At 44.1% G+C, this 26,971-nt stretch overlaps 1 protein-coding gene across 1 annotated transcript in view; it reads left to right on the plus strand.

The window, feature by feature from the left end:
* LOC139408735 (leucine rich repeat containing 75Bb) overlaps positions 1-26,414 on the plus strand; it is a 57,664-nt gene extending 31,250 nt beyond the window's left edge. The window contains exon 4 of the mRNA XM_071152990.1: positions 24,262-26,414. Coding sequence (XP_071009091.1) covers positions 24,262-24,880 — 619 coding nt within the window. The 3' untranslated portion in view covers positions 24,881-26,414. The remainder of the gene's footprint in view (positions 1-24,261) is intronic.
* The last annotated feature ends 557 nt before the right edge of the window (positions 26,415-26,971 follow it).

Consider the following 26,971-nt stretch of genomic DNA (forward strand, 5'->3'; position numbering starts at 1 on the left):
TCTTTAATACCCTGAAATTGCTCTTCCAGCACAATCGGAGGAGAATTCGCTCATATAGCAGATGTTATTTCATTACTTATCTTTACTTCCAGGCAATCACTGACGCCGTCATCTGAGGTCTTAATAACGACATCCAATGATGAATCTAGCTCAGTAAAAATAGGAAGAAGCCCTGCCTGCAGCCAATTTAGTAGATACCGTTAGTCAACCTTCCCCATGTAGTAATAAATGTATTGCTCAGTACTAGCTGATGAGGGTTTGAAGTTATAAAGGACGTCAGTGGATATGAGTTAAATGCTCTATGCTGTGTGTGCATGCTCAGTAAATAAATACTACTTCTACTTCTAACCCAATTGATACTTCTTTTTTATAACTTTATATGGTACTACACTCACACTAAACTCATCATTCAGAAGCATTATCAGCTGCATGGGCCAACGGTTATCCAAGCAGCTCAATAGAAAGCATTATTAGCTTTATGTGAATGGTTAAAAGAGTAAGATACTGGCGTTGAGTGCTTTTATGGCTGTCCTGCTGTTAGCAAATCAAATACAATTGTATTGGTCACATACAGGTGGTTTGCAAATGTTAATGTGAGTGTAGCGAAATGCTTGTGCTTCTAGTTCCGACAGTGCAGTAATGTCTAACAAGTAATCAAACAATTCCCCAACAACTACCTAATACACATAAATCTAAAGGGATGGAATAAGAATATGTACATACAGTTGAAGTCGGAAGTTTACATACACTTCGGTTGGAGTCATTAAAACTCGTTTTTCAACCACTCCACAAATTTCTTGTTAACAAACTATATTTCTGGCAAGTCGGTTAGGACTTCTACTGTGTGCATGACACAAGTAATTTTTCCAACAATTGTTTACGGACAGATCATTTCACTTATAATTCACTGTGTCACAATTCCAGTGGGTCAGAAGTTTACATACACTAAGTTGACTGTACCTTTAAACAGCATGGAAAATTCCAGAAAATTATGTCATGGCTTTAGAAGCTTCTGATAGGCTAATTGACATAATTTGAGTCAATTGGAGGTGTACCTGTGGATGTACCTCCAAAGATTACTTAAGGACAACAAAGTCAAGGTATTGGAGTGGCCATCACAAAACCCTGACCTCAATCCTATAGAAAATTTGTGGGCACAACTGAAAAGGCGTGTGCGAGCAAGGAGGCCTACCAACCTGACTCAGTTACACCAGCTCTGTCAGGAGGAATGGGCCACAATTCACCCAACTTATTGTGGGAAGCTTGTGGAAGGCTACTTGAAACGTTTGACCCAAGTTAACCTCTCTATGGTAGGTGAGACGCTAACGTCCCACCAGGCCAACATCCGGTTAAACTGCAGAGCGCTAACATTCTAAATACACCATTCGTTAAATTAAACATTCTTGGAAATACATGTATCTTACATCATTTAAAAGATGAACGTCTTATTATTCCAGCCGCTGTGTCAGATTTCAAAAAGGCTTTACTGTGAAAGCAAACCATGCGATTTTCTGAGGACAGCACCCCGCACACACAAGTATTACTAGCATTTTCCAACCAAGCATTAGCGTCACGGAAGTCAGAAATAACAAAAAAAAAAAAATTGCTTACCTTTGAAGATCTTCCTCTGGTGGCAATGCCAAGTGTCCTAACTACACAGTGAATGTTCATTTTGTTTGATAACATCCATTTTTATAGCCTAACACGAAATATTTGTAAACCGCTTGCGTCGTGATTTCCATCTCATTCAACTTTGGACGAAGCGTTCGTGGTAATTACACACACTAAACAAACGTTTATCCAGTCATGGTTGGTTTCATTGCAATCCACTGGTTGTTATTAACACATCCATACTTGATGGTTCTTTCCCCGGGACGTATTGACCGAAACAAACCGATTTGAAGACACCAATCAATGACGTCATTGCGCACCAATGGTAGGACCGGTCTATCGTTGATTGACTGTATTTTGGCCCAATGACCACTGATCATCTTGAAATCTAGCTTGGAAGATAGCCAATGAGCTGGGGTAAACGGCAATATGTAATGGTTATACGTTCGAAGACCAGCCTTTGTTGTAAACTCTGCCGTAAAATAAGTTCATTCGCCATTGCAAATCCTACTTGACGGAGCCACGAGTGTTACGCATAGCAGTACAGAGTCAATAGCATTTTCGGCAAGTTTATATATTTAAATTATGGCGAATAAATCAGGAAATGCTAAAACAAAGTCTAGGTATACAGATTTAACCCAAATGATTGAGGATATTTATAGAGAAAGCGAGACGGAGTTGCTTCAGGAAGATAAATCTTTCAGTTTTGCTACCGGTAATGGACAGAGTTCTGATTCCGTTATGGAGTTATTGGATTTTCAACTGCTGGGGAAAGGCTACAAACTATTTGTGGACAACTTCTACACAAGCCCTATTCTGTTTACAGAGCAGAGGAAGCGCGATGTGTGGGCTTGTGGCACCATTCGGACCAACAGAGTGGGCTTTCCAAAAACAAAGGTGAACGACATGCCTAAGCGGGCTGAGCGGGGTACCATGCGATGGATTCGTGAAAATGGCCTGCTCTTTGTAAAGTGGATGGATACCAGAGAGGTGGTCATGTGCACAACTATCCACAAGTCCTTCAGTGGCGATCACGTCGTCAGGCGTGTGAAGGACGGTAGCGGGGCATAGACCACAAAAAATGTCCCCATTCCAGCTGCTGTGAAGGACTACAACAAGGGCATGGGAGGTGTGGACCTGTCAGATGCACTGATAGGATACTACAATGTTGTCCACAAGACCATGAAATGGTACAAGACATTTTTCTATAATTTCATTGATATTGCTGTGGTGAATGCCTTCATCCTCCAGAAGGAAATGGCCAAGAGCTGTGGACAGCCCCCCATCTCACAGCTAGCCTTCAGGGAGCTGCTCATCCAGGAGCTTGCTAGCTACAGCAAGTCCACTGCAGCACCTTCTGTCCCCTCTACCTCTGTCCCTTCTGCTCCAACCAGTGGTGTTCACCTGCCCACTCTGCAGGCATGAATGTGCCTCAGGGCAAAAAGGGCACAGTAGGGAGGCGTCGTTGTGCCCTTTGTCACAGGAAATTCCCCATCACCAGCACCACCTGTTCAGTAAGCCTATGCTTTACAGCAGACTGCTATGGGTCATGGCACCAGCAGCACAATATTGTGTAGAGGACTGAGGGTCTTGACAATATTGTAAATAGAAAATGTGTAAATAGTTACCCTTGATATTTGTTTATGTTTAATTATTATTATTTATTTATTTTTAATATTTTTAATATATATTTTTTGGGGGTGTGTTAGAATAGCATTTATGTATTTTTATATAGTTCTTTCCTTCCAAATGTATCACTGTACCAATTCGGCCACTTGGGTACATTTGGGTACATTTGTGTGGGTGGGACACCTGGGTGACTTCATGCTCAATGTCATGTAGCTCGCTCATTTTTGAAGTTACCTGTCTAAAACTTTGCCAAACTAATGTTGTCATCTTATGTTCTTCATTCAAATCATCCTCAGAATCCTATCTGTATGTTTGGCTGTTCTTGTTCCTTTGAAAGAGGATGCAGCAACAATAAAAAACAGAAAACGTATGTTTATTTCCTTGTATTTTCTTCAACAAGATCTACTGTGTTATATTCTCCTACATTCAATTCACATTTCCACAAAATTCAGAGTGTTTCCTTTCAAATGATACCAATAATATGCATATCCTTGCTTCTGGGCCTGAGCTACATACAGGCAGTTAGATTAGGGAAAGTCTTTAGGCGGAAATTGAGAAGAAGGGGGTACCCCAAAGAAGTTAAACCATTTAAAGGCACTGCTACCAAATACTAATTGAGTGTATGTAAACTTCTGACCCACTGGGAATGTGATGAAAGAAATAAAAGCTAAAATGCATCATTCTCTACTATTATTTTGAAATTTCAAATAAAGTGGTGATCCTAAAACAGAGAATTTTTACTAGGATTAAATGTCAGGAATTATGAAAAACTGAAAACTTTAAATGTATTTGGCTAAGGGTTATGTAAACTCCCGACTTCAACTGTATGAATATATGGATGACCGATGGCCTAGCGGCATAGGGTAAGTGCAATAGATGGTATAAGGTACAATATATACATTTGCGATGAGTAATGTTAGATATGTTAACATTATTAAAGTGGCACTGTTTAAAGTGACTAGTGATATATTTATTAAAGTGGCCAGTGATTTGAGTCTCTATCTAGGCAGCAGCCTCTCTGAGTTAGTGATTGCTGTTTAGCAGTCTGATGGCCTTGCGATAGAAGCTGTTTTTCAGTCTCTCGGTCCCAGCTTGAATGCACCTGTACTGACCTCGCACAGGTCTTAACAGCTGTGCATGTGGGTGAATATATCCACTCTGACTCCATCTGTCTGCTACACGTGAGGCTGTCCACCAGGGCTCTGATATCTGACCCAGACACAGGCTACAGAATCAGACGACACGGCTACATATAGTACCAACCATTTGACAGCCTGTTCCTCACTGCTATCCCTAGCACACTGCTGGCACTCTTACCTTTGCACACACAAACCTTTGCACCCACACATCTAGACACTTCCACATACACTCTGGCTGTGACATGAGGTAACAGGTTTATCCAAGGCAGGTGGAGTAGGTAGGATTTCAGTCAACTCAGCACGTGTCAAGCCCCGTTTGATTGACTGTCAATTTCACACTGATCCAAAGGTGTGAAACGACTTGATACAGTGCGAAGAAAAAGATACTGCCAAGGTTACTTTTGCACATCCCATGCAATGTAACTTAATAGGTCTTTCTTGCCTATTTTTGTCCCTTGAATTCACTCATACACTCACAAGGACATTGTAGTATGCTTTTCATTGGCTTGCTTGTTCAGCTAAGCATGCAGTATTGTATACAAGTTGACGTTGGTTTACTCAAGCAGTTCAGGTTAATTAGCTACCCTGCTCAGGAGCACAACAGCGTTCTGTCATTCTATTGCTACCACTACCTGTTGTGTCGTTACCATTGTTCAGTGACTCCAGTAGACTTGTGAGTCTAGGACAAAGTTGTTCATAATACTGAAGCACTTCTACTTCATTTATTTATTTACATCACTCATCTGCCTGTTTCCCCAGTGTTGGCTGTTTCAATGTGTTTAAACTATTTCCAGGGAGTCTCGGCAGGCATCCCCTGAGGTCTCTCTACAAAAAGGTCATGACAACTCTGACTCATCCCTCCTGACCCTTTAATAACCTGAGAGACATGCTCAAGGTGAGAAAAGGAGGTGAAATGAGTAAACAACATGTGGGAGGAAAATATACATCTAAATATAGACTTCCTTTTAGAGTCGAGTGAAATGCTTACTTAGAATGAAATAGAGGATGAAAAAGGGAAATGTCTTAGCAGGTAACAGAGTGGTATGTCATTGTAAGTACCTTATCTGTGAACATTGCCTCATGTTGTCCCTCCCCTACGCATTTGATTGGGTATAAAAGTCTCCTCCTCTCATAGATTAAGTAGTCGGTCTAGTTTCTTGTATACGCTAGGTGATCCAATCAATCTCTCATTGTTCTTTGCCAGCAACATACCGCCCTGCATCCCACTGCTGGCTTGCTTCTGAAGTTAAGCAGTTTTGGTCCCTGGATGAGAGACCAGATGCTACTGGAAGTGGTGTTGGAGGGCCAGTAGGAAGCACTCTTCCCTCTGGTCTAAAAAAAATATCCCATTGCCCTGTGTAGGTTGCTGTCTTTTGGATGGGACGTTAAACAGGTGTTCTGACTCACTATGGTCACTAAAAAGCCCATGGCACTTGTAGTAAGAGTAGGGGTGTTAACCCTGGTGTCCTGGCTAAATTCCCAATCTGGCCTTCATACCATCATGGTCACCTAATCATCCCCAGTTTGTAGTTTCCCCTGTAACTATTCCACCAGGTGATTGCTGTAAATGAGAATGTTTTCTCAATCAACTTACCTGGTAAAATAATTGTTAAACAAATGTCTAGCCTCCACCTTGTAGAGAAACTTAAGGAGTCATCCATGGTCCTTATCCATAATGAATGGCACATTTCCCAATGAGCCCAGCATTCTTAGGGCCTCTTTACACTACACTTCTTTGACGACACAAACTAAGTCCAGGAGAGATACTTGTGTAGTCTAAAGAGACGGATCTAGATTCAAATCTCTCTTGAAGAGATGTCGCCCACACTACCTCTGGAGATAGTGTGGGAGACATCTACACCACATACTCCCCTCTGAGTGGTAGGGCTCTCCCACACCACATGTACCTGCAAGAATGACCTTGATTACCTACAGCATTTTTGCTCTGTTAGCCAAATTCTAAATGAGGATATCCACATTCTCTGTGGTTGTGATCCATTGATTATATCTGTGAAAACATATTGATCTGATATTAGAGCTTTTGATTTGGGCCTTGCATAGAAAAAAACATTGGGGATTACAGGAAAATATGGAGGGAGAGAAAACCTGAAGAATGAATCAAAGAGTATTTTTGTTGCTGCCTGGTCTGACGTTTACACAGAGCAAATCCCCATTGCCTCCCAACTACCATCAAGCACCACTGTGTCCCTTTGCAACGCTGCACATTAATGTTGGTTTCATAACCGGGCCTTGACATTGCAGACAGGCACGCAGTCTTCCATGATTTAGTATTCAGTATTTTATCAGGATAAAGCAGCAGCGACTCTTCCTGGTGTCCAGTTACAGTTATGTAACGCAAACTCTTTTCCATGGAAACTGAAAACATGGCAAATAATAAACTTCTGGAATAGTTTTTGTTTTTTCATACACTCTTAGAAAAAAGGGTTCCAACGGGGCTCTTTGGCTGTCCCCATAGGATAACTCTTTTTGGTTCCAGATTGAACTCTTGGGTTCCATGTAGAACACTCTATGGAAAGGGTTCTACATGAAACCCAAATGGGTCCTACCTGGAACCAGAAAATGGTTCTTCAAAGGGTTCTCCTATGAGGACAGCCAAACAACCCTTTTATGTTATAGATAGCACAAGATTTTTCTAAGAGTGTAGAATACATACTCACAGAAATATGTCCTCTTAAGTCTACCCCTTCCTTTTTCGAACATTCTGTTAAAAATCGCGCAACTTTTCAGCGTCCTGCTACTCATGCCAGGAATATAGTATATGCATATGATTAGTATGTGTGGATAGAAAACACTCTGAAGTTTCTAAAACTGGTTAAATCACGGCTGTGACTATAACAGATCGTGTGTTTCATCGAAAAACGCAAGAAAAACTGCTCTCTGAAAGCTAAAAATAATTTCCATGCGTCACTTTCATGGGTTGTTAAAAGGGCACAAAATTAATTATGGACCTGCATGCAATTCCTACGGATTCCACACGATGTCGCCATTGTCATCATTTTCCAGGGAGTTTTTTCTTGGTAAATCCAACTAACTGGATTCAATTTCTTCCGGTCTCCACCAGGATGTTTTGAATGTGCACATTGGCAGCCATTGATTTGAAGACGAGGAGCTATTGAATACACATCGCCCTGTAATCATTTTGATAGATTATAAACGTTTACTAATACCTAAAGTTGGATTACAAAAGTATTTCGAAGTGTTTTGTGAAAGTTTATCGTCAACTTTTTTAATTTTAAAAAATGACGCAGCGTTTAAAAACAATGTTTTTTTCTGAATGACACAGCTTCCATAGAAAGCTATTTTGGGTATATATGGACCGATTTAAACGAAAAAAAGACCCAATAGTGATGTTTATGGGGCATATAGGAGTGCCAAGAAAGAAGCTCGTCAAAGGTAATGAATGTTTTATATTTTATTTCTGCATTTTGTGTAAGCTAAATCTATGTTTACGTCGCATTCAGGCATTTTGAGGTGTTGCATGCTATCAGATAATAGCTTCTCATGCTTTCGCCGAAAAGCATTTAAAAAATCTGACTTGTTGGCTAGGTTCACAACGAGTGTAGCTTTATTTCAATACCCTGCATGTGCATTTTGATGAACGTTTGAGTTTTAACGAGTACATTTAGCATTTAGCGTAGCGCATTTGCATTTCCAGGTGTCTACTTGAGACATCTGCGTCTCAAGTAGGAGCAAGAAGTTAACACCTGTAAATCAAATGTTATTTGTCACATACACATGGTTAGCAGATGTTAATGCGAGTGTAGCGAAATGCTTGCACTTCTAGTTCCGACAATGCAGTAATAACCAACGAGTAATCTAACCTAACAATTCCACAACTACTACCTGTTATGCACGTGAGTGAGGACCCAAAAGCGGTTTAACAAAAACAGAGTCCTTTAATGTCAAAACACAGGTAAGACATAGATCCTCTTCAAATGTATATAATGGCAAAATAAACAACCCGCAGAGAGGGCGACAAATAAATCATAAAGTCCTTCTGATATTCACAGAAGAGTTCCCCTTCTAGCAGCAGAGGAGAATAGCTGGGTTAGAGTCCCCTTCTTAGCAGCAGAGGAGAATAGCTGGGTTAGCGGCGACAGACTGCTGGTCTCTCTGGGTAGGCGCGGGTCGTAGAGGACAGAGGTACCTGATCACACGTAGCATCAGATGAACAGGCAGATTCCGACAGGACAGGACAAGGATGAAGCAGACGAGACGATAGTTTGGTTCTGGCATGAGAAACTCAAACGAGAATCTGACAAAGACAGAAGCAGGAACAGAGAGAGAAATAGAGACCTAATCAGAGAGAAAAAGGGAACAGGTGGGAAAAGGGTGAACGAGGTAGTTAGAGAAGATGAGGAGCAGCTGGGGAAGGAGAGGAAGAGAAGGTAACCTAATACGACCAGCAGAGGGAGGCGGAGTGAAGAGAAAGAACAGGAACAAGACATAATATGACAATACATGACAGTACCCCCCCACTCACCGAGCGCCTCCTGGCGCACTCGAGGAGGAAACCTGGCGGCAACGGAGGAAATCATCGATCAGCGAACGGTCCAGCACGTCCCGAGAGGGAACCCAACTCCTTTCCTCAGGACCGTACCCCTCCCAATCCACTAGGTACTGATGACCACGGCCCAGAGGACGCATGTCCAAAATCTTACGGACCCTGTAGATAGGTGCGCCCTCGACAAGGATGGGGGGGGGGGAAGACGAGCTGGGGCGCGAAGAACGGGCTTAACACAGGAGACATGGAAGACCGGGTGGACGCGACGAAGATATCGCGGAAGAAGAAGTCGCACTGCGACAGGATTAATGATCTGAGAAATACGGAACGGACCAATGAACCGCGTGGTCAACTTGCGAGAAGCTGTCTTAAGGGGAAGGTTCTGAGTGGAGAGCCAAACTCTCTGACCGTGACAATATCTAGGACTCTTAGTTCTACGCTTATTAGCGGCTCTCACAGTCTGCGCCCTATAACGGCAAAGTGCAGACCTGACCCTCTTCCAGGTGCGCTCGCAACGTTGGACAAAAGCCTGAGCGGAGGGGACGCTGGACTCGGCGAACTGAGACGAGAACAGCGGAGGCTGGTACCCGAGGCTGCTCTGAAAAGGAGATAGCCCGGTCGCAGACGAAGGAAGCGAGTTGTGGGCGTATTCTGCCCAGGGGAGCTGTTCTGACCAAGACGCAGGGTTACGAAAAGAAAGACTGCGTAAGATGCGACCAATAGTCTGATTGGCCCGTTCTGCTTGACCGTTAGACTGGGGGTGAAAGCCGGAAGAGAGACTGACGGAAGCCCCAATCAAACGGCAAAACTCCCTCCAAAATTGAGACGTGAATTGCGGACCCCTGTCCGAAACGACGTCTGACGGAAGGCCATGAATTCTGAAAACATTCTCGATGATGATTTGTGCCGTCTCTTTAGCAGAAGGGAGCTTAGCGAGGGGAATAAAATGAGCCGCCTTAGAGAACCTATCGACAACCGTAAGAATAGCAGTCTTCCCCGCTGACGAAGGCAGTCCGGTGATAAAATCTAAGGCGATGTGAGACCACGGTCGAGAGGGAATGGGAAGCGGTCTGAGACGGCCGGCAGGAGGGGAGTTACCGGACTTAGTCTGCGCGCAGACCGAACAAGCAGCCACGAAATGACGCGTGTCATGCTCCCGAGTGGGCCACCAAAAACGCTGGCGAATGGAAGCAAGCGTACCCCGAACGCCGGGGTGGCCGGCTAACTTGGCAGAGTGAGCCCACTGAAGAACGGCCAGACGAGTAGGAACGGGAACGAAAAGAAGGTTCCTAGGACAAGCGCGCGGCGACGGAGTGTGAGTGAGTGCTTGCTTTACCTGCCTCTCAATTCCCCAGACAGTCAACCCGACAACACGCCCCTCAGGGAGAATCCCCTCGGGGTCAGTGGAGGCTACTGAAGAACTGAAGAGACAAGATAAAGCATCAGGCTTGGTGTTCTTAGAGCCCGGACGATAAGAAATTACGAACTCGAAACGAGCGAAAAACAGCGCCCAACGAGCCTGACGTGCATTAAGTCGTTTGGCAGAACGGATGTACTCAAGGTTCCTATGGTCAGTCCAAACGACAAAAGGAACGGTCGCCCCCTCCAACCACTGTCGCCATTCGCCTAGGGCTAAGCGGATGGCGAGCAGTTCGCGGTTACCCACATCATAGTTACGTTCCGACGGCGACAGGCGATGAGAAAAATACGCGCAAGGGTGGACCTTGTCGTCAGAGAGGGAGCGCTGAGAAAGAATGGCTCCCACGCCCACCTCTGACGCGTCAACCTCGACAACGAACTGTCTAGAGACGTCAGGTGTAACAAGGATAGGTGCGGATGTAAAACGATTCTTGAGGAGATCAAAAGCTCCCTGGGTGGAAACGGACCACTTAAAGCACGTCTTGACAGAAGTAAGAGCTGTGAGAGGAGCTGCCACCTGACCGAAATTACGGATGAAACGACAATAGAAATTTGCGAAGCCGAGAAAGCGCTGCAGCTCGACGCGTGACTTAGGGACGGGCCAATCAATGACAGCTTGGACCTTAGCGGGATCCATCTTAATGCCTTCAGCGGAAATAACAGAACCGAGAAATGTGACGGAGGAGGCATGAAAAGTGCACTTCTCAGCCTTCACAAAAAGACAATTCTCTAAAAGGCGCTGGAGGACACGTCGAACGTGCTGAACATGAATCTGGAGTGACGGTGAAAAAATCAGGATATCGTCAAGGTAAACGAAAACAAAGATGTTCAGCATGTCTCTCAGAACGTCATTGACTAATGCCTGAAAGACAGCTGGAGCGTTAGCGAGGCCGAAAGGAAGAACCCGGTATTCAAAGTGCCCTAACGGAGTGTTAAACGCCGTCTTCCACTAGTCCCCCTCCCTGATGCGCACGAGATGGTAAGCGTTACGAAGGTCCAACTTAGTGAAAAACCTGGCTCCCTGCAGGATCTCGAAGGCATAAGAGGGAGCGGATAACGATTCTTCACTGTTATGTCATTCAGCCCTCGATAATCTATGCAGGGGCGCAGGAACCCGTCCTTCTTCTTAACAAAAAAAAACCCTGCTCCGGCGGGAGAGGAGAATAGCTGGGTTAGCGGCGACAGACTGCTGGTCTCTCTGGGTAGGCGCGGGTCGTAGAGGACAGAGGTACCTGATCACACGTAGCATCAGATGAACAGGCAGATTCCGACAGGACAGGACAAGGGTGAAGCAGACGAGACGATAGTTTGGTTCTGGCATGAGAAACTCAAACGAGAATCTGACAAAGACAGAAGCAGGAACAGAGAGAGAAATAGAGACCTAATCAGAGAGAAAAAGGGAACAGGTGGGAAAAGGGTGAACGAGGTAGTTAGAGAAGATGAGGAGCAGCTGGGGAAGGTGAGGAAGAGAAGGTAACCTAATACGACCAGCAGAGGGAGGCGGAGTGAAGAGAAAGAACAGGAACAAGACATAATATGACAATACATGACACTACCTTATACACACAAGTGTAAAGGGATAAAGAATATGTACATAAAGATATATGAATGAGTGATGGTACAGAACAGCATAGGCAAGATGCAGTAGATGGTATAGAGTACAGTATATACATATGAGATGAGTAATGTAGGGTATATAAACATAAAGTGGCATGGTTTAAAGTGGCTATCGATACATGTATTACATAAAGATGGCAAGATGCAGTAGATGATATAGAGTACAGTATATACATATACATATGAGATAAGTAATGTAAGGTATGTAAACATTATATTAAGTGGCATTGTTTAAAGTGGCTAGTGATACATTTTTACATCAATTTCCATCAATTTCTATTATTAAAGTGGCTGGAGTTGAGTCAGTATGTTGGCAGCAGCCACTCAATGTTAGTGGTGGCTGTTTAACAGTCTGATGGCCTTGCGATAGAAGTAGTTTTTCAGTCTCTCTGTCCCTGCTGTGATGCACCTGTACTGACCTCGCCTTCTGGATGATAGCAGTGGCTTGGGTGGTTGTTGTCCTTGATGATCTTTATGGCCTTCCTGTGACATCGGGTGGTGTAGGTGTCCTGGAGGGCAGGTAGTTTGCCCCCGGTGATGCGTTTTGCAGATCTAACTACCCTCTGGAAAGCCTTACGGTTGTGGGCGGAGCAGTTGCCGTACCAGGCAGTGAGTGCTTTTGGTGAGTGCTTTTGGTGACAAGCCGAATTTCTTGAGGCGCTGCTGTGCCTTCTTCACAACGCTGTCTGTGTGGGTGGACCAATCCAGTTTGTACGTGTATGCCGAGGAACTTCACTTACTACCCTCTCCACTACTGTCCCGTCGATGTGGATAGGGGGGTGCTCCTTCTGCTGTTTCCTGAAGTCCACAATCATCTCCTTTGTTTTGTTGACGTTGAGTGTGAGGTTATTTTCCTGACACCACACTCCGAGCGGTTATTTTCCTGACACACCTCCTCCCTGTAGGCCGTCTCGTCGTTGTTGGTAGTCAAGCCTACCACTGTAGTGTCGTCCGCAAACTTGATGATTGAGTTGGAGGGTACTATGGTGTTAAATGCTGAGCTGTAGTCGATGAACAGCATTCTCACATAGGTATTCCTCTTGTCCAGATGGGTTAGGGCAGTGTGCAGTGTGGTTGCGATTGCGTCGTCTGTGGACCTATTGGGGCGGTAAGCAAATTGGAGTGGGTCTAGGGTGTCAGGTAGGGTGGAGGTGATATGGTCCTTGATTAGTCTCTCAAAGCACTTAATGATGACGGAAGTGAGTGCTACGGGGCGGTAGTCGTTTAGCTCAGTTACCTTAGCTTTCTTGGGAACAGGAACAATGGTGGCCCTCTTGAAGCATGTGGGAACAGCAGACTGGGATAAGGATTGATTGAATATGTCCGTAAACACACCAGCAAGCTGGTCTGCGCATGCTCTGAGGACACGGCTGGGGATGCCGTCTGGGCCTGCAGCCTTGCGAGGGTTAACACATTTAAATGTTTTACTCACGTCGGCTGCAGTGAAGGAGAGCCCGCAGGTTTTGGTAGTGGGCCATGTCAGTGGCACTGTATTGTCCTCAAAGCGAGCAAAAAAGTTATTTAGTCTGTCTGGGAGCAAGACATCCTGGTCTGCAACGGGGCTGGTTTTCTTTTTGTAATCCGTGATTGACTGTAGACCCTGCCACATACCTCTTGTGTCTGAGCCGTTGAATTGTGACTCTACTTTGTCTCTATACTGACACTTAGCTTGTTTGATTGCCGTGAGGAGGGAATAGCTACACTGTTTGTATTTTGGTCATGTTTCCGGTCACCTTGCCCTGATTAAAAGCAGTGGTTTGTGCTTTCAGTTTCGCGCGAATGCTGCCATCAATCCACAGTTTCTGGTTTGGGAATGTTTTAAACGTTGCTGTGGGTGTAGCATCGCCGATGCACTTTCTAATGAACTCGCTCACTGCATCAGCGTATTCGTCAATGTTGTTGTTGGATGCAATGCGGAACATATCCCAATCCACGTGATCGAAGCAGTCTTGAAGCGTGGAATCAGATTGGTCGGACCAGCGTTGAACAGACCTGAGCGCGGGAGCTTCTTGTTTTAGTTTCTGTCTGTAGGCTGGAAGCAACAAAATGGAGTCGTGGTCAGCTTTTCCAAAAATCCCCCCGGGGGAGGGCCTTATATGTGTCGCGGAAGTTAGAATAACAATGATCCAGGGTTTTGTAGCTCCAGATACTGAGTAAGCAACTGTCAATTATTCACTTTATTAATGATTCACTTTATACATTCAATGGAAATAACAACCTTTGTGAACTTAGTACAGATACAGTATATCCTATTAGGCAGGAGAGCAAGGGAAACAGCGAGTGTGGGAGAAAGGTTATTACGGTTTATAGTTCATGGCTTTGCTTTACCTGGAATTGTGTTATTGTACGTGTGTTCCTTCATGTTGTGTTCTGATCCCTCAAGTTGTTGTGTTGTGATGCGTGTCATTGCACACTGAGCTGAGCTGCCACTCCAGCCTTTGTTAGGGGAACCCGGTGGCGTGCTGGTGTCAGGAGGGCCCATGAGAAGTGGCTGATTGGCGTATTAGTGGAGGGAAGGAGGCGTTGGTTGGCACTGATACAGTCTGCTCCTCCCCTCCCTCTGAGACCTCAGTGCCCTTCTCTGGGCTAATTAAAGCAACCCTGGCATACACCTGTGGATAAGCCTGGGGGGTCTCATAGAGCTGAATCATGAAGGGTTGGTGGGAGGATAGGACTCCTTCAGAGGCTGTTGGAAGAGACTTACTTAGCGGTGGGTTTAGGGGTGAAAGCCTGTGTGTGTATGTTCATATGCGTGCCCAATCGGAATGATAGCTTAGCTCAAACCAAACATGTTGCTGAATGTTAGCTTCCAAGGCCCTGTGGCGAAGTTTTAAATCACTGCATGCACATCCATTTGTGCAACGGGCCCAGCAGCAGTACTAAAATGTAGTCAAATATTTTCACTCTGAAAAGCTTCTCTGTGGTGTCCCCTTTTAAAACCACCCTGGCCTGGGAATCTGTGCCCTATCTCGCCAATATACATGACACAGACTGAAAGAAAGAACAACATACAGAACAACGAGAGAATTCCATACCTGGTTTGGTGTTGAAAGAATAGATTAGTTAGCAGAAAGCCCTGGTTCTCACAAGGCTCAGCCAACCTAGACCATCCATCATGTTTAATACAGATACCCAGACCATCCATCATGTTTAAAACAGATACCCAGACCATTCATCATGTTTAATACAGATACCCAGACCATCTATCATGTTTAATACAGATACCCAGACAATCCATCATGCATAATACAGATACCCAGACCATCCATCATGTTTAATACAGATACCCAGACAATCCATCATGTATAATACAGATACCCAGACCATCCATCATGTATAATACAGATACCCAGACCATTCATCATGTTTAATACAGATACCCAGACCATCTATCATGTTTAATACAGATACCCAGACAATCCATCATGCATAATACAGATACCCAGACAATCCATCATGTTTAATACAGGTACCCAGACCATCCATCATGTTTAATACAGATACCCAGACAATCCATCATGTATAATACAGATACCCAGACCATCCATCATGTTTAATACAGATACCCAGACAATCCATCATGTATAATACAGATACCCAGACCATCCATCATGTATAATACAGATACCCAGACCATTCATCATGTTTAATACAGACACCCAGACCATCCATCATGTATAATACAGATACCCAGACCATCCATCATGTATAATGGGGCGGCAGGGTAGCCTAGTGGTTAGAGCGTTGGACTAGTAACTGGCAAGTTCAAACCCCTGAGCTGACAAGGTACAAATCTGTCGTTCTGCCACTGATGACCCACTGTTTCTAGGACATCATTGAAAATAAGAATTTGTTCCTAGTTAAATAAATAATACCCATATATAATACAGATACCCAGACCGTCCATCATGTGATACCCATATCCTGAATAAATGACTCAGGACCAAAGTGTTGATGAAGCAGACATTGATCCAGCTGGATCCACCGGGCCTCTGGGATAGCATCCACATCCAATATTTCTCAAGTGCCTTTATTTAATTCGGCTGACATGTGTCTTTGCGTTGCTCAGCTGAAGTGTAACCGCCTGGATGATTCTAATTAGTATTACCTAGTTAGACCCAGTTCCCTGAGAGACTCACATAGTGCATATTATTTATGCCTGAGCACCTTTTCGAGCATATTGCTGGAGTGACCTGCTACGCTGGCAGGTAGCCTAACAGTTAAGAGTGTTGGGCCAGTAACCAAAAGGTCAAAGGTTTGAATCCCTGAGCCGACTAGGTGAAAAATCTGTCTGTGCCCTTGAACAAGGCACTTAACCCACATTTTTCCTGTAAGTCGCTCTGGATAAGAGTGTCTGTGGCGGCAGGGTAGCCTAGTGGTTAGAGCGTTGGACTAGTAACCGGAAGGTTGCAAGTTCAAACCCCCGAGCTGACAAGGTACAAATCTGTCGTTCTGCCCCTGAACAGGCAGTTAACCCACTGTTCCTAGGCCGCCATTGTAAATAAGAATTTGTTCTTAACTGACTTGCCTAGTTAAATAAAGGTTTAAAAAAAATGACTAAGTGTGAGTTTCTGTAAGTCCTTACATTTACCATATGAGACTGAGTCATCCCACCATTTAGAGTAGATTTGGATATTGAAGTGCACAAAAACTGGTCAGTAGGAATTAGTCTATATCCACTGAAACACTATAACTTTACTCCCAGGCTCTCTATGCTGATTTATGGGGGTAGATGAAGGGGAATGTGTATTCTATGTGGTTGGACAGATTTCAAGATTCCTTCGACATTTGCATTTATCACTCACCACCCACCCCCAGACGCTTTAGGTGTTGTGCGAAAAGTGTCTGGTAAAAGTTCACCACATTTCTTTCCAAATCAAGTTTTTAGTGGTGACAGAAATGTTCATCCCCAACTTTCCCATTTCAAGATAGGTTGCGTACCTTGAGAGAGTTAAGTGGTGCCAGGGTTTTCCCAGGGAGAAATAATTGGGAGGGACAAAGAAGGCCAACACTTATGACCACTTACCTTCTGTCCACCAGGAGAGCAGCTACACTGAACATAGCCATTAGCCTCAATGGGTCTAAAATTACCCTGACAGACAGTAGTAGAGTGGTAGAGATTAAAGGAGAGGATGAGAAAGGGTGAAGGTAAAGAAATAAATCAATGGGTCCGCTAAGGTCTTTACTGGAGTTGCTATCACCACAGCCAGGAAGAGTTTTAAGTCACCAGAATGAACTCAACCACCAGAGTTTAAAAGCAACACTTACACAGTACACAAATACACATGCTAACCAACATCCTGAATACAAATTCACATGAATGCTGATGTGTGCTGAAATAGGGAATAGGGGTTGCATGAAGAGAGCTCCTCTGGCTGAGACATGAGTTGACGTCATGCTATCTGTGCTGTCGCGGCCCGCTCTGTAAATCTCTGGATTTGTGGCGGCAGGTCTTGAAATGGATGTTGCCATAACTTAGCCTGTATGATCTCAACCCAGATCTGTTTAAACTGACACTAAATCACAGGTGATGGCCTCGCCCTATTTCACTGAATGGATTGTTTGTTCAGAGCTTTTGAAGCTGATAAAGATCTTTAGTTCTGGCCTACCATCTCAGCTTTATACACCAGTGTTTGAGGATATTTTACCGTAGACTCTACAGCCCTATTCCTCAATAGATAACATAGATTGTCATATAATGAGAATGAGTGCCCATAGACATCCATATTAAAAAGAGGATTATTTCCTATAGGAAAGAACAGCTATGAAAGGCAATCAGCCAGAGCAGCTGTTAAATGTTAACCTGTTAAATGTAATATCAAAATGTATATTTCCACATAATTAGACATAACCAATCCTTTTGTTATCATGAGAGGGCCGTAAACAACACCAAGTAATGCTTATACTGCCAGATATGGTCCTTGACTAGTCTCTCAAAGCACTTCATGATGACGGAAGTGGTAGTCGTTTAGCTCAGTTACCTTAGCTTTCTTGGGAACAGGAACAAAGATTGAATTGCTGAGGTGTAGTCACTTTTGAGGACAGAAGCTCAAGAACACAGTGAAAATGTGAAAATCGTATGATTTTTTTTCTCCCTATTCAACAAAATAGGGCTTGAAATTATTGAAGTGCTTTCTAGTTATATTTGTTTATACTAATTGCTCAGAGAAAGACATTTGTTTCAGAAGTAATAAAAACACGGTGGGGTTCCAAATTATTGACACAAAATGTTAGTATCTGGTCCCATATTCCTAGCACGCAATGATTACATGAATGGCGTCTCTGTTATTGGTAATGGTGAGATGTTAGCATAAATACTTCTAAATAACAAACTGGCTTTATTTACAAACTAGTAACAATGTCTCACCGCATGGCCTTTTTCTCACTCATTTTCCGTTATTTGAAAACAAAATCATCTCCGAAATAATGTTATTTTTTAAACAAAGCGATTATTATTATTATTAATTTAGAATTATATAAAAGCCCATTGGATATTTTCACAGATTTATGATTAACCCTGTTGTAACGGCATTCAGAGGTGAAAGAAGGATTGGACCGAAGCACAACGTGGTAAGTGTTCATCTTTCTTTTAATGAAACTGAATACTTCAAAAACAAAACAACAAATTGAAAACTGAAACAGTTCTATCTGGTGCAGACACACAAAGACAGAAAATAACCACCCACAAAACACAAAGGAAAACAGGCTACCTAAATATGGTTCTCAATCAGGGACAATGATAGACAGCTGCCTCAGAACCATATCAGGCCAAACACAGAAATAGAAAAACGAACATAGACTGCCCACCCCAACACACGCCCAGACCATGCTAAATAAAGACAAACAAAGGAATGAAGGTCAGAACGTGACACCTGTTATTAGCAGGACAATATATCATGGCTCCCGAGTGGCGCACAATGGTTTTGCCTTGCAGTTCTCCAGCTGTATCCACTGAAAGCACGCAAGGTTCAAGGCAGAAGGGCAGGGGGCACGGGATGGGCCACAGAGCCGCGCACAGAAGACAGACCTAGCCCATGGGGAAGGGAGGGGGAGGGAGGGTGGACCCCCACCCCGCCACACTGCTAGCACAGAGCAACACTTTAAGGGGCATTGCACTAATAGTGGCACTGACTAGGGAAACATTTCCGCTGTGCTTAGTGCCAGTCCGCACATTCAAACTAAAACAATGTAACTAATAATGGCATCTTTATGCTTTTGTTAATGAAATAATGATAAAAATACTCTTTCAAAATAACAATGTTTATTTAGTTATGGACCCCATGTATGTATTATAATAGCCCATTTAGGGCTATTAGCAGGACAATATACCTTTACCAGCACCTCTCTGTATTTTGATACTTTGTGGACGGGGGCTCCGGAGTGGAGCCCCCGTCACCACATCGCAATGCAAAATGTGTTGCTACAGATAACCGTGCCTTCAACTATTTTAGCACTGTTTGGTCTGCTGGTCTTGATAAATCAATGAGATTTTTTATTTTCACTGAATCTCTGTTTGAATATTGGTTATACTACAATTATAAAATTAGAGTGTATAAATGTTATGCTCTTAGTGCAACCTTTACTTAACTAGGCAAGTCAGTTAAGAACACATTTTTATTTACAAGGACAGCCTAGTCCTTCCTCCGCGTCACGGAATTGAAACCCGGCCTCCCACATGCCCGCACAACAATTCTTTATCTAAATAGCCAAGTACTGTAGCCTACTCCCGACTGTCACGTTATACAGTGCCATATTTTCCGATCTATCCTAATGGAAACCCAGAGGGTTAGAAACAAAATAATTTGAATCAAATTAATTAAGCAAAACTTATTTAAATCAGTCCCATATACTATGTTCTTACAAAAAAGGTTTTAAATTCTCTAGTACAGCCACTATTGAAGTGGCTGCTGCCAGCACACTGACTCAACTCCAGCCACTTTAATAATGGGAATTGATGGAAATTGATGTAAAATATATCACTAGCCACTTTAAACAATGCTACTTAATATAATGTTTACATACCCAAGACCATCTACTGCATCTTGCCTATGCCATTCTGTACCATCACTCATTCATATCTTTATGTACATATTCTTTATCCCTTTACACTTGTGTGTATAAGGTAGTAGTTTTGGAATTGTTAGGTTAGATTACTCGTTGGTTATTACTGCATTGTCGGAACTAGAAGCACAAGCATTTCGCTACACTCGCATTAACATCTACTAACCATGTGTATGTGACAAATAAATTGGATTTGATTTGATTTGAAGGCTATCAAATGCTTCTCAAAGATGCCCTCTGGTGGTGAAACTAGCACTAACTAGCATTAATGTTACCAGTAGTTGGCACTTAAATAATGTGCCATAGAATTCTGCGGCACCATGCAAGCTGTGCCGCAGTACGCTGCAACTTTTAAAGGACAAACCACTGTAGTACATCCTCCCAGCAAACTGCAGAAATGTTGGTTGTGTTTCAGATTATGTTGTGCCCAATAGAAATGAATCGTAAATAATGTATTGTGTAATTTTGTAGTCACTTTTATTGTAAATAAGAATATAATATGTTTCTAAACACTGCTACATTAATGTGAATGCTACCATGATTATGGATAATCCTCAATGAATCGTGAATAAGGATGAGTGAGAAGAGGGTCAAAGATCATACCCCCAAGACATGCTAACATCTCACCATCTCTCGCCATTCAAATGGCTGATGACTCTATATAATTTTAGCTTTAAGCACAAAGGGATTTCATCCCTCTGTGACCAAGAGAAAGTGGTCTTGTTTCAATTTGACTAAATTATTTGGTAGTTCTTCATGTTGTGAGCTCTAAATCCATCTGAGAACATTACAGCGAGATGAGACCACTTTATCTGTAATCGCTAGGCTCCTTTTCATATGCAGTATTGCAAGCGGAGCTGCAAGGTTCACAGCCAGAGGAAATCGATCATTTGTCTGGCTATGCCAGAAAATGTGACGTGTCGCTCCCTATGTAAATGAGGTGTCAGATTTCACATACTGCATCTCAGCTGAAAGCGGAGAGCGGCATGAGATGAGGGACAACCAGAGAGCTCTGTACACAAAAATGTTGTCCGGAACCGGTTCAGAACTGCTCAAAGTCCCCTAAATAAGGGACTTAACCAGCTAATATCTTTACAAAGGGGACTCCATTCTCATTTAGGTTCCTGTGCTGCATAATCAAATCCCTCTTGCTGGAGTGGATAGAAGGATATCCCTCGCTCATTTGCTGTTAAATGAGACCTAATACAGGAAAAGCTCAGTGTTCTTGAGATGCATCTTGCTTATTATGCAGACAGAATCTGGCTGCCTTTGAAGTCCTTTGTTTATGTTGTAGAAACTGCAGGTCCAAGTAAAATGATACTGCTGGCCACAGGCAAAGTGGGTGCATTAAATTAGAACAAGAGAGAAGACATTTGTAGTTATTTTATCTTTTCATGGTAACGGGCAGTGAGAAAGGTTGGTTGTGCCCATAAGTCTGAACCAAGCGGAGGCCTGTGGGTGGCATTCTGCCCACCTTGCTAGGAGGCAGTGGATTTGGATGGCGGTCTGAGACCGTCTCTGCTTCTCAGCCTCATTAAAACAATAGTACAGAGAATATTGCCCTACACCACCCACACGCCCCGTCGCAGTCGAACTGGAACAGGCTCTTTCTTTCCTTCTTTATTTATCTCTCTCTCTCACTCTTTCGCTCTCTCGCTCTTTCTCTGTACTCTCTTTTTCTCTCTTCCTATCCCCCCTTCGCTCTACTCCCCCTTCTCTCTTTCCTATCTCTTTCCGCCCACACAATGAGGAGAGAAAGCAGGCTGCTCCAGCAGGAACTGGGAAATACCCACATCCTCTGAGCCCTCAAGCTGCCAAAATACAGAACAACACAAAACGAAAGTTGATGCATGGCTCTGTTGGCTCAGAAAGTGTAGCCTACATCTTGCAGATCTTGCACAAAGCAAAAGCCCCAGAGCCACTCTGCTGAGGAGAGCTAGGGAGAGACAGATGGGGCTCCCTGGCATTTAGAGGGGAGAGTGAAGGAGCAACCAGTCAATGCCAATGACGTTAATGACCATATAGAGGTGGTGCAGAGTACACCTTATATTTCTGTGGGGAAATCAGCTTGCCATTCTAATCCTTAGGGGTTGTTAGAGAGAAAAGGGTAGCAAGATAAAAATAGATCTTACAACATACAGAGCAAAATAACCTGAAACAGCCCAGACTGGCATTGCAGAGGAAGGGAGAGCGGGATGGATGGTGATCGAGGGAAGGAGGGAAAGCGAGAGTAGGAAGTAGAGAGAGGGAGTTGAATTATAGCCCACTCGAGGAATCAATAACTTCACAAATCTGAGCTCCAGTTAGCTGCTGCAGGCCTTTCCCTGGCTGCTCCAGAGCAGAGAGGCTGACAGATGTGAGGACCACAGGCAGCCCATTTATGAAGCTCCTGCTCCCACACAACCTAGGAGCAGGAGGGGAGAGGAGAGGAGGTTCAAATCCCAGGCAAGCAGGACTGACTAAGAGGAGAGGGGGTTCAAACCCCAGGCAAACAGGACTGACTAAGAGGAGAGGGGGTTCAAACCCCAGGCAAACAGGACTGACTAAGAGGAGATGGGGTTCAAACCCCAGGCAAACAGGACTGACTAAGAGGAGATGGGGTTCAAACCCCAGGCAAACAGGACTGACTAAGAGGAGAGGGGGTTCAAACCCCAGGCAAACAGGACGGACTAAGAGGAGAGGGGGTTCAAACTCCCAAGCAAACAGGACTGACTAAGAGGGGATGGGGTTCAAACCCCAGGCAAACAGGACTGACTAAGAGGAGGGGGGGGGTTCAAACCCCCAAGCAAACAGGACTGACTAAGAGGAGATGGGGTTCAAACCCCAGGCAAACAGGACTGACTAAGAGGAGAGTGGGTTCAAACCCCAGGCAAACAGGACTGACTAAGAGGAGATGGGGTTCAAACCCCAGGCAAACAGGACTGACTAAGAGGAGAGGGGGTTCAAACCCCCAAGCAAACAGGACTGACTAAGAGGAGATGGGGTTCAAACCCCAGGCAAACAGGACTGACTAAGAGGAGAGGGGGTTCAAACCCCCAGGCAAATAGGACTGGCTAAAAAGAGAGAAGGGCTAATGTATACACGTCTGGAGTGTAACCTAGTACATCCTCCCAGCGGACTACAGAAATGCTGTGTGTGTATGTAAATCTCTCTCCATTCCCACATTGTCATTGTCAATTGTTTTAAAGACTTCCTCCCCCTGACTTCCTCCTACTGTAATGGCCTACTGGAGGCTAGAGAAAGGAGCTCAACCCTCTCCCCAAATCCATAACATATTCTTCCATGGCACATCTAGAGTCCTGCACTCCAGTGCCACCTCCGCACGGTACAGCTGCCTCGGAGCTTTTAAATGAATTTTTAATCAGACTATGGCAGGGAGCAGGTTTTTGTTTAGTGCTTCTATTCTGCCTAGTCTCAGAGCTAGTGAGGGATGTGATTATTCACCATGACAGTGTCAAAGGTCCAGTAGCACCACACTTGGAACTCTCCATATACTTGGAACTCTCCATACACTTGGAACTCTCCATACACTTGGAACTCTCCATACACTTGGAACTCTCCATACACTTGGAACTCTCCATACACTTGGAACTCTCCATACACTTGGAACTCTCCATACACTTTTATTTTTTATTTCACTAGTCCAGTCATTTGAAGATTGGTATGATCATTAAATGCCATATTCTTAATTTGCCATCAGCACAGATCCCATCCTCTTTTAAAACAGATTGCTCTTCTACTATATGCAGAGATAGAGTTGAGTAAATCATGTTCTCGGTAGTGCCAGTTTGATGCCTCTTTGCCCACTGACAGCTCTGTGGAAAAGGGACAGTATAGCCAATGTCAGCCGTGCCCTGTGGAAAGTGACATTTGGCATTTTTTGGGCTGTTCTGAAGGAAGAAGGGAGGGAGAGAGAGAGAAACACACACGAATATATAACATTCACCAAAAACACTTCTTAAAACAATTCTCCCAGTTCCCTTATAATCTGTTTTTACTGCCTGGTTGCAGTGGGACCTCTGATCCCATGTCAAGTTAAACAACATCCATAGCCCCCCATAACAGGGCTCTCTGTACATCGATAAAGACAGGATCATTAAGTTAAGATAATTTGTTTTTGTACGCTAGAGGATACCTAACTGCCAATATAGGATGCTTGGTCTCAGCTTTGTTATCATGTATATTGTATATCAACAATATTGGCTTTTCAATTCTATTCTCTGTGTAGTTTCTAACAGTCTCTGGTCTTTCCTTTCACAGTCTTAAAACCACACTGAAGAAGAAACTGACCAACGATGTGGTCAACCTGTCTGGCATCCCTCTGTCTGGCCGAGACATCCACCGGGTGGCCTTCTACCTCCGAAGTAACGGCGACTCTGTGTCGGCCGTGGACCTCAGCTTCACCGAGCTGCAGGATGAGAGCCTGCGCCTGCTGCTACCCCACCTGGGCTCCATGCCCAAACTCACCACCCTGGCCATCAACGGCAACCGTCTGACGGTGGGCGTGCTGAAGGACCTGACGGAGATGGTGAAGAACCCCCTGCAGTTCCCCAGCCTGGCCTGGGTGGACCTGGGCAACAACGTGGACATCTTCACCGTGCCACAGCCTCTCCTAGTGGCCCTGCGCAGACGCTTCGGCCTCCGGAGTAGCCTGCCCACAATCTATGAGTACAGTGAGGTGCAGGCCTATAGTAGTTATACCCTGGAGACCTCTATTGAAGAACCCAGCCTGTATGGAGAGGAGGTGGGGGGAAAGAGGGAGGAGGAGGAAGGAGAAGAGGATGAGGATAAGCTGGAGCTGGAGGCGTGGGGTGTTGGAGAGAAGCTTGGGGGGAAGGTTGTATCCACAAATGTGGCTCTGCACTACTGTGAGAGGTGAATGGTCAGAGCCAGCATTGTTTATTGACAAATCTTTGTACCCTACTGTACCCTCACCTTGCCCTGAGTGCTGCCTCCTGTGTCAGCATGCGTCATCATGACAGGAGAAGCTTGGGGTCACCAATTTCATAAAACACCCACTAAGAGAAAACACTGTGTTGTGTTGTCCCTTTGTATGTTCCGATTGCAGAGAGCTAAAGACAGTTTCAGGAAAATGTACAGTTCTTTTGTTGGTACAGACATTGTTATCCTAGGAACTGCAGTGACGTTGTTACTGTGTCGTCCTCCGAATGTCATTATTTATGAGCAAAGGAATCTTAAACAACAGGAACAAGACAGATTAGATTTCACCTGACTGTTTTGGCTTTCTAATGTCAAGTACCTTTTTTCTTGTGTATTTGAGGTACTTTCATGTAGCACATGCAGACTGGATCACACAGTGGGAGGGTTTGTTTGCATAAATATGCTGCTGTGTTTTATTGCACAACACACAACATTGACATTGAACGCTGATTTCAGAACAGATGGTTTTAATTCACCAGAATCCCATTCATCAAAGAAGAGTTTTTATTTTCCAAGTGGAGCAACCCCGATGAGGCTGTGAAACTCTGAGTGAGCCTCAGCCGGCGAGTTCTGGGTCGAGCTGCCCTGGGCTGGGAGCTGGGGAGAGGACACACAGTCTGTCTGTCTGGGAGGGTTTGGGCAGCTGATGAACTGATTGCCTCCTCTGTCAGGTCGTGTTAGAGGTGACCAGAGACAGATGCTGAGGAGATTAACCATTTTTCTCAAAGCAAAACGGAATGATCTCTCGAGTGCATCGTCCACCGTTGGTTATATGGAAGATTATATTTATGAATCGTACCATAAATAAATAAGATGTGCCCTACATGTTCAAATGAAAGGCAAAAATATTGAGATGATGAATGAATTTGTTTTTTCTTTCCTCTGTACTGCTGTTTGCACACATAAATGGACAGAATTGTGAATATGAGGATCAGAAGAAGCATGTTGCAGGTGTCCATCACCTGTTCTCTTTAGATGTTCTGTTCAGTGTTTATTTTTAGCATTATTTTGTATATTTTTTTTAACTGACATGACTGTTTACTGCAGCTCAACAATAGTCTGCAGAGATAAAGTTTTAAATAAATGATTTATAGTGTGTGTGTACTTGTTTGTGCACTCGTGTGGTTGTCTATGTCTGTCTGTGTGCACAGTTGTGTGGGTGTGGATGTATGTGTTTGTGAGTGCTCTGGACATACCTGGTGTCCTCTAGAAACTGTTGTTTACTCGTTCGCACTTTAAATACAAGTACAAGTCAATGCCTGTTTAGACTGGCTCTATCCAGTCACAACTCTCTAAATGAATGTCCACTAGAATGGATTGATCTTCATCCAAACTGCTATAGTCACTATGGCTTCCAACATACTGCATTTGTCTCTGCTTCCCACCTCAGCCTACTCTACAGTAACATATTATAGAATACATGTTATGACTGTCCTTGCTTACTGTAAGAAAATAAATACATGTCACAGTTCCGTGCATGTTGTTTGTTGTTGAACTGTATAAACTGACGTCATCTCCCACCAGGCAAGAACATAGACCCAGAAGTTGAACACTCATATTCTGTGCATAGGGCAGTGGCGACGTCATCTTTTTTTAAATTGGGGGGGGCTTGCCTGTTTTGGCATTAATGCGTGTCACATATCAGTTTGCAAAAAAATGTCATTTTTGGGGAGGATCATTGAGTTAATAAAGCCACATGCAAACAGGCAGCTCCAAATGCAGGTGTTTCAGCCTAGCTCAGTGCTTTCTGTTGTGGTGGGGCTGGCCAGCAGAAAATAAGAGCATTGCACTATGATTGGCTCAGCATCGCACCGTGATTAGCTCAGTGTTCTGTCACTCATGGGGACACTACATTACCCCCCCCCCCCCCTCCCCTTTAGTAAGGGTAGACATAAAGAATGTGAGCCCTTTGGGGGCTGCCATAGAGTTACATTAGAAGTGCCCTTCCGAGAAGGCTCAAGGTCATAGGCCACAAATAAAATAAAATCACTTCCAAATCATCTACAGTAGCTTTGATTGGGCTGAACAT

The sequence above is a fragment of the Oncorhynchus clarkii genome, chromosome 5 (genome assembly GCF_045791955.1).
Source record: "Oncorhynchus clarkii lewisi isolate Uvic-CL-2024 chromosome 5, UVic_Ocla_1.0, whole genome shotgun sequence".
NCBI lineage: Eukaryota > Metazoa > Chordata > Actinopteri > Salmoniformes > Salmonidae > Oncorhynchus > Oncorhynchus clarkii.